The sequence below is a fragment of the Calidris pugnax genome, unplaced genomic scaffold (genome assembly GCF_001431845.1).
Source record: "Calidris pugnax isolate Ruff unplaced genomic scaffold, ASM143184v1 scaffold56, whole genome shotgun sequence".
NCBI classification, from domain to species: domain Eukaryota; kingdom Metazoa; phylum Chordata; class Aves; order Charadriiformes; family Scolopacidae; genus Calidris; species Calidris pugnax.
The window spans coordinates 5,532,242-5,541,140 of NW_015090839.1; the positions used below are offsets into that span (position 1 = coordinate 5,532,242).

Here is an 8,899-nt window from a genome sequence, read left to right on the forward strand (position 1 = left end):
GGAGCGGAGCGGAGCGCGGCGCTTCCACAGGCCGCGGCGGCGGCGGCGCGTGCGGCCCACGGCGCCTGCGCGGGGGGGAGGCGCACCGCCCTCTCGGGCAGTAGAGCGCCAGCGGGGCGCTAGAGCGTCGAGGGGCGCCCCCCCTCCCAACGCTTGGCGGGTTCGGCACCGGCAGCGCGCCCCCTAGCGACCGGCCGCCCTCACTGTCGGGGGGAGGACGGTAACGCAGCGGTGGGGAGCATAGAGAGGGGTGGAGGCCAGTGCAGAGCGGCACCTCCCGCCCGCCCCTGCGCAGGGGGAGGCGGAGGGCAGAAGGGAGATAGAGCGCACCCCGGCGGGGGTTACGTTTTGGGGAGGGGGGTGACGAGCAAGCCGGGTCCTGCTGTGGGACCCGAAGTGCCCCTGTGGGGCTAGCCCGGCCGCCTCCCTCAGGCTGTGGAGCGCCGGTGACCCCGGTTACCCTGAGGTGACGGCGGCCATGTTTCCGTGTCTCGCCTCGCCCGCCCGCCGGCAGCGGCCCAGGGTGGGTGTCGCCGCCCTGCTTCAGCCACACGGCGCTACGGCGAGCTCGGTGTCGGTGACCCGAGGTGCGATGGCAGAGCTAATTAAGTGTGGTTGGCGATGGGAGGGTGCAGTGCGTCCGGCCATACACGCCCCTGAGCCAGGCCTGGGGAAGGCTGTGACCGTGGCGAGGGGCTCTGCGGCCTCGGGAACGGCGGCGGCACGGAGCCCCCGCACAGGGACTGGGCCGTTCTGGGGGACCCAGCCCCGAGGAATGGCGTGAAAATTCTGTTTGGTTTTTGGTGAATGTGCTGGTGATAAACCGGAGAGGCAAAAATGAGATCAGGGCCGTGGACGTGTGAAATTGCCTCGTCCATTACAGAAGCCACTGCACTGAGGAGTGGGAAAGAATTTTTTTCTTTGGTTTCTCTCTTCCCACGTTGAAATGTGAGTTAAACAGACAAATATTTTCTGTAGCCAGTTAGCAAAGATTCTAGCAAAGGGCTGAACTCCCTTTGTAAAGCAAAGATGAGGGCTTGTGTGTGTGAACTCTAGTAGCTGGGCAGTGAAGCCTAGTGGATACCGTTCAGGTCAGCAGTGCACCAGTGTTCTGGTGTCTCTCTACTTGCCCTCCTTCCCAAATGCAGGAAACGTGAGCAATTTTTTGCATGTTCAGTCCTCAGATCATAGCTGGTGTATCAAGGATCCCCAGCCAGTGGAGAAGGCAGGTGTTGGAGGAAACGTCCAAAGACTTTTCAATTGGGAAAAAATCAGGAAAACCAGACTGCTAGGTAAGGTAAAGCTTCTTCCTCTTTGCTGGAAAAGCTGGAGTTTGTGTTCATTTGTTCTTAAATCCTAGGGAATCCACAGAGGTGATACACCATGAATCTACATGAAAAGCTTCAAGTAGAGTGTGAACTCAAGTTATGAGATGCAAATCTTTAAGAAAACTATCTTAATACACATAGAACTGTCTTTTCTGTTCCTTAGTATCCTGTCTTTTCATCTAGAGACGATTATTGATCCTTTTCTGTCTAGGGCAGCACTCCTCTTGCAGTGAATATGATTTCCAGATAGGATTTGTACTTTTAGCCCCCACCTCCTCCATATCATAAACATACTTAACATTTATATCTTTGAGCATTTTGGGCCAGTTTACTCACTTTCAAAAGCCTGTCCTTTCACAACAGGGAATTCCTGTTGTAAACATCCTTTGATTTATCCTCCTGATTGATTCACTCAAAGTGATATTTTGCTATCAGTCTACTCAAGGTTATTTCCTGCAGGCAGGTCTCTCCCAATGTTCTTGCTGTTGTTGTTACTCAATATTGTGAAGAAATCTGTTACTTCCCTTATGAAGAAATACATGTGCTCAACCATTTTCAGTAGCAATTATATTCCAGCCTACATCAAGGAGGCCAAAGTGTAACTTCCAAGTAACTTGACAGATGCTTTTGTCAATGTTCAAATCTGGTTTGGGCAGCAGTAGAGTTGACTCCTCCCAACCAACATTCCCTTGTCCTAAAGCGACCCTGTTAAGTCCACATCATGCCCTCTTATTCATTACAGTCTGTAACATTAGTCTATGTCATCATAGTTTTAGCTAATTTTTCTAATAGCTCATGCTCTTCCTGCTTCTAAATGCTATTCTACCACATTTCAGTTATCCCTCAATTAACCAGTGTCACATCTGGATGAGCAGCTTAAGTTTCTTCATTTCATCTGGTGGTAACACTGCAGCAATTTTGGGCCTTCTGGTGGCCCCCAGAAAGGAGTAGAAATTATGTTCTCCCATTCTTTGCATAACTTCAGACCTTCTTTTTGCGGCGGTTATGATTGTTTTCTGTGTCTTCTGAAGCTATGGAAACTGGCTACAGCAAGAGACAGGATGTTAAGGGGGAGGCTGGATTCCCTAGAGTTACTGAGAAACATTGCAGGCATCTGTTTGATGTCTAACTCATGTGCAGGTTTAAACCAACTGCCAGAGTTGGGTCAGGATAAAATTTCCCTTCTGGTTTGGACTGGCAGAGTTCTGCATTCGTAGGAACATCAAAGCACTCTGACTTACCGAACTCTTTCCCGTTACACAGATAATGATCTTTCCTCCTTTGATATACTGTAAGTTGGATTTGAGGTTGGGATGCCATGATGTGCAGGGAGTAATTGCTTCCCTGTGAACTCCCTGCTACACAGGCTCCCTGGGACTGCAGGGGAAGCACTTGATAACTCCATGGTCCTTTCCCATCCTGTGTTTCTCTTCTGAGCAGGCTTTTGCAGTTAAGTTTTTCTGTCTTGCCAATTACACTCAATTTACGACAATTTCTTGATGGGTTCGCTCACTGCCAATACTTTCTCCCTGCTGCTCATCTCCAACTGTCTTCAACCCTTTTTTAGGAATTGCTTTACACCGATTCCAGGTTACAAGGAATGTTAGTTTAAGGAGTAAAAGACTTTGGTAAATGGGCATTCTGCTGGCAAGAGGACATTCCCCAAATTCATCATGTTGCTGTACATTTGATCTCTTCTCCAGTGCCAGAAAGACTTCTATCAAATATTACCATAAGTGTCTGTATCTATCTTCTCCATTTTCCTTCAGTTTAGGTTAATTCAAGTGAAGTTATTTGCACAGGAACAATTCCAGTTCACTCTATTTGAAGAAGTCTTTCAAAACTAGAATGATTCTAAAAACCAAGTTACACAGAACTAATCATACAACTGTTTTTCAGTCTTCATTTGACTAAACACAGTCTTCAAGTGTTCATGACAATACTCAAACACTTGGCTTAAAGAAATGCTACTTGGATTAAGAGAAGAAAACTAAGGATATTATTTTTGAAATGTACAATTATACACCGAGTGTAAAATGTCAGGGTTGTTGGCTACCCTCTTCCTGGCTGGAGGTGGAGAAGATAAACTTTAGTTGTGATAGTCTGGAAGGGGCTATGATTTGAAAGTGTCAGTGCGCTGTTATTTGAGGGATGAGTTTAGTGGGTGAGCCTGCAGCAAGCAGAGATAGTACGAGGGGTAAGATTGATGTGTTCTCAAAGTTTCCTGCATCTCTCTAGAGGCAGGGTGCTAGCAAGAAAGTTTCTGGCACATCAGGGCATTTCCCAAGGACAGAAATGATTAGCAGAGCAGAGGTATTATTCACTTTATGCTGCCCAGCGTACAGACATCCGAGTTCAGCCAGTCTCTGCAGCCTGGACCAGTGTAAGGCACCACAGGATAAAAGCTATACTGAAGTTTGGAAATTTTCTTAATGATACCAAGAATATAAATTTTCAGTCTCCTTTACCCCAATGCTGGTATTTTGGCCAGGAAATACCCTATGGCACGTTGGCCCCTGGTGATCCTCATATTGTGTATTGCCTCTCAGTCTTAAGACAATTCTCCTCACAGCTAAGCAGAGATCAGAAGGGCAAATTATACTGCTATAATTAAAGAGTAATGGAGAAGATATGAGAATGCAGAGTTAAGCTTCGAAATATTTTTTCCACTCCACTTCTCCATGTGGCTTAACCATCTCTTCCCTCCTCCCAGGACCACTTCCTTCCCTGGAGCAAATGCTGCAGGTCTCTGTGAGACTCTCGATCCATAGCCATTGTTCAGATTCCACACACTTGCTCTGCTCCCAGCCCACATTAATACCTTTCAGTTTGACACTTTCCTGTCAAAGTCTGATACCTTCCTGTCCTTCCCTGACACCTAATTAAAGGGATAAGGCTTTGAGGTGTACACGTGTCAAGCAAACGAGATGGACAGGTCTGTCCCGACTCAACCCTGCCCTCCCGCCATCACTCTCCATACAAGCAAAAGGACCGAGCTGCCACCTAACCCAGTACAGACACAGGAATCTGAGCAGGACATTTAACCAAACTTCATTCATTGTACGGTTGAATAAAAACCCATCAATTCTGAATTAAACTCTTCCAGACCACTGGCCCAGAGAAGGCACGCCAACCAGTGCAGTTTTGGCAGCTTTTGTCCAGAACACAGATTCCAATTTGCTCGTGGGACAGGTGTGAGGGAGTTTCTCAGAGGAATACTTGTCCTGCTGGAGGTGCAGCAACAATAAACTTCTAAATTGTGGTTTTATTCTCAGCCAGATTGCATCACCAGCATTTAATTTAGAATGTGGAAATCGCTTTTTCTAATGGTCCCAATGAAGAGGGAGTTAGGTGTGTTCTGGGCCCTGCCGTCTTCTCTTTCCCACGTGTTTCTCCCAGCTATAGGCAAGTAGGCCGAGTCAGAACAAGGATGAATAAAAACAGGCTCTTCCAAGTAGCTTCTTCTTAGAAGATCAAGGCTGTGAAGTCTGTCCAATGTCACCCACAGTCCCATGGGCAGAGTCTCAGCAAAAAAAAAACAAAGCAGGAGGGTTGGAACCAGAAGGACCCTTATCCCCGGCTCAGTGTCCTGGCATCGATGGCTTGGCTGAACAGGTTAGAATCGAGGAGCTCCGTAATCATCCGGCATCCTCTCAATGTTGTATCTGAGAAAGAAAGAGGAAAAACCTATGAAGACAATCTACTCCACGTTGCTTCCCTTCCCACACAGCCACAGACTGAATGGCAAGAAGCTTTGTTGCATTTCTGCCTGCAGCTCGGATCCCCAGGCAGAAAAACATTACTTCCAAAAGTGAAAAGCCTTCATAAGGTTGCTGTTATCCTTCACCTCAAACTCAGAAATTGGGCATCTCAAAAACTCACCATCTCCAGAGAAGAGGTGGAGGGGGGAAAGGTGGTTTTATAGGACCTGATTTAGGATTTAAGAGCAGACCACCACGGAGAATAAAACTTTGGCCATTCAACTTATAATTCATGGCCACAGTGAATAAGGGGCAAAGATGTTTTGACAGAAAAATCTTCTGAGCCACATTCTAATTGTAGATCAGTTGAGACTTTACATATTTGTAGCAATCAACATTCTCATTTCTGACATACTGCTCTGCTTATTACTACTATTTCATTGTCTCCAACTGCTAGCACAACTGTCTCCTTTCTGGTATCTGGTATCTCTCATCCCATCTGAAGACTTTGGCTCTTTTCTTTCCACCTCCTGACTTCTTACCATGCTACCAAACATATCTGTCACACTGTGAAACAATTTGGCATAGATTCCATGCAAGATAAATCATTCTGGGCACTATGTAGAAGAAATACTAAAATGCTGGATACGACAAACAAAGCGGGGGAGGATCTTCTTAGGCTTTATGAGTGTTTTGGAAAGAACAGGAAATGAATTTAAGGACATGTTTTTACAATAGATCACTGATCCTATTGCATATAAAAGAATTAATAAAACGAGCCAGTACTTGCAGATACTGGAAAAAAATCTGTCACACTACCATGCTTCTGAGTTGGTTTGGTTTTTATCTAAGAAGCAAATCCAATCTCTTAGCTGAGACTACACAAAGCTATCAAATAGAACATGGAACAATAATGGTTCTTTTCCTCAACAATCTGTAGAATGCATTTGCCTGCTGTTCCTGCTGCTGCAAAACTGGTAAGCAAAACTGATGTATGGAAACTGTGGCCTCAGAGGAACTGTTCTCCAGGTAAAAGCAAATGAACATGTTAGACTGCAACAAAAGTGGGTCTGTGACCAGTCTCTTCCCAGCAGCAGCTGTACTCTACTTTTGTGCAAACAGCAGCTCCTTTACTGCAACCTGCACCATGGACAATGCAGGAGGGAAGTACACGGTGACAGAGTCCCTGTCAGCCAAAGATTCTGCCGGGCCATGTTCCTCCCCGTCCCAGGTCCCTTACCTGTGCCTGGAAATGTACATGATAGGCACTCCTGGGATTTTTCGTATTCTCCGCTTCAGCTCTTTATCCACTGTGGCCACAATGTAACATTTGTGCTGCAAAAAAACAAAAGAGGCGAGTCAGATTCAACACCTGCAGAAAAATTCAATGAATCTGCAAAAGTGAACCTGAGCAAAAGCTTCTATTCAGTCAGCTCACTTAACACAAGAGGGCTATGAATCCTTAATGAGGCATTGCTAGGGCTTGTACAGAACTCCACAGCAGAGTAGTAGCATCCTTCTGCTCGTCAAAATAGACTCATAGAAACATCCAAAGTCTGTCCAGCCTTCCCAGCTGACAGGTTTCCCATCCTAAGTGCTCTTTGATGCTGTCCTACACAGGAATGCTGTGGAAAGACTACACCGTGCTTCAAATAAAGTTGTGCTAGGGACTGGAGCTACCCCTTAGTGAGACTTTACAGTTACTTTGTGGGAAATTTAAATCATCAGTAACTAGGAGGGTTTGGGAATTTTTAGTATGTTAGCACAGGATAGAAAATTTCAGGAACAGAAATACCTGAGTGACCCGCTGTACCAAGCAGTCATCTGCGTAGGTTCCTTTGTGCATACATGGCAAGCGTTCAAACCGAGGGTCCTTGGCAATTCTGTGAGGACAGAGAAGGCAGCACGACAGCAGTCAGACCAGAGGGTACAGTAACACAGTCTGGAGGAACAGGGGCACAGCACGTTATTCTCAAAACAAGTGCTGAAGGGATGGAGCGAATGGTACAGAACAGTTAATTGAAATGAGGAGCAAAAAAAGACTGCAATTCGTCTGGCTAATTATTACAGGTTAAGTATTTCTTAGCACTTGTTAATTGGGTTCAAGATCCCCACAATGTTAGGCTCTTGCCCAACAAAGTCATTTGAAACAAGTTATCTGTGGGAAGAACTAGAACTTCTAGTATCTGATCTCTTGTACCATGCATATAGGAACACTTCACCTCCTCTCTGCAAGGGAACATCAAAGCTGTTTAGGGGATGGGCTCCGATACTTTATAACACAACAGGCCACAATAAAAAATAAAGAACAATATGTCCGACCGTTACATCTGGAGAGCACGAACTACGTTGGACTAGTTTTTTACCAATCACACAGTAACTTGGCTCTAGATTATCAGTATGTCCAACCTACTCCTACAGGAGTAACATGAGGTTCCACAGGACTTCGGCCATTTCTTTATTTTTAGAAATTAATATAATTTAAAAAGAATCTATATACATTTTGAGAAACAGGAGGAAGTGTTATTTTGAAGGTCTTAGGAGGAAAAAAAGATTTACAGATCAATATTGTGCACTCAGACCTAGCATTTAATTTAAAGAAATAATAATTTCCAACTGAAGCCATCACACTCCTCTCATACAGCCAGAAAAAAAAACGCAAGTTTGGGACTCTGCAAGAACCTAACCACCCTCGAGTGCAAGAGCATGGAAAGTGCTTTTCATTTACTTATATTAAAACATTAAGTTCAAGACATGGAGAAGAAGCTGCACCTACCTTAACGCCACACGGTACTTCTGTCCTAACTTCTCGATTTCACCCATTACGCAGTCTGTGATGCATGGAATACCTACAGGCAAAAAAAGCCTGTATTAAAACCAAGCCGTATTTCTTTACAGCCCCCTACAGTATTGCCCACATGCCCGGGAACAGTTAATTACCATGGAACTCTACAACATACTACTTACATTTTTAAACTTGTAAGAACAGGTAAGGTTGCAAAGTGATGAAATATAGAGCCACTGAGTTTGACAATGCCATGGTAATTCTAGATTTTTAGGTTATTAATGCTTTACCTCTGTTGACATTAGCATTTAAGACCATTTGACTAAAACCAAAGACAGTTCCAGGGTTACCATAGCCATGAACAATGAGCTCCACAATTATAGCACGTATTTTTTTTGTCAAGATTTCTGTTTCCCTCAGCTGTTGAGCTGAGGCCAATAAAGCACATCACAAGCACACCATGGCACTAACGGGGTCCAGCAGAAGCTGCAGATGACGCAGACACTCACACTTGGCGTAGAGACAGTCCATCATTGACTGCACTAGGTCCAGCTTGGCCTTGATGGAGAAGTTGATGAAGTTAGTGTCAACCAGGATGTGGTAGGGGGGGCCCAACTGTGTATTATACTGGAAGAACAAACAAGAGGGATGCTGGGGGCTGCGGGGAAGACAAAGGATTCAAGTCAGTTAATTGCAATTAACAACATACCCAGTCCTGCAACTGCGCACAGTGAAGAAAGGGTAACGAGCAGAAACAAGTCAGGGTGGGATGGTGACCCATCAGGCCTCCTGCTGCCTCCCAAGCCCACTCCCTTGCCTTTTTCCTACTCCATTTCCTACTCCAAAAGCTTTTGCTTGGACCTGCCCTCCACCCAGCTCATCCTCCCTCCCCTCCCTCGCCAGAGCGTTGGCAGCACTTACACCTCCCGCTCCTTGATGGCACTCGGGTCCTCCTTCTTCTTCACGGGGACTTTCGCCCGCTCCTTTTCATTACTGCAAGGAAACACAGGCACTCCTGGGGGGGACAACAGGGAAAGGGGGGGGAACGGGGTGAAGGAGGGAAGACGGGGTGGGGGTACACGACA

At 45.9% G+C, this 8,899-nt stretch overlaps 1 protein-coding gene across 1 annotated transcript in view; it reads right to left on the reverse strand.

Moving 5' to 3' along the window:
* Positions 1–3,147: 3,147 nt before the first annotated feature.
* The window catches only part of FCF1 (FCF1 rRNA-processing protein), a 6,194-nt gene continuing 442 nt past the window's right edge, over positions 3,148–8,899 (reverse strand). Inside the window, exons 2-7 of the mRNA XM_014941633.1 lie at positions 8,736–8,829; positions 8,324–8,472; positions 7,806–7,878; positions 6,825–6,912; positions 6,270–6,364; positions 3,148–4,993 (exon numbers count right to left, since the gene is read on the reverse strand). Coding sequence (XP_014797119.1) covers positions 4,945–4,993; positions 6,270–6,364; positions 6,825–6,912; positions 7,806–7,878; positions 8,324–8,472; positions 8,736–8,829 — 548 coding nt within the window. The 3' untranslated portion in view covers positions 3,148–4,944. The remainder of the gene's footprint in view (positions 4,994–6,269; positions 6,365–6,824; positions 6,913–7,805; positions 7,879–8,323; positions 8,473–8,735; positions 8,830–8,899) is intronic.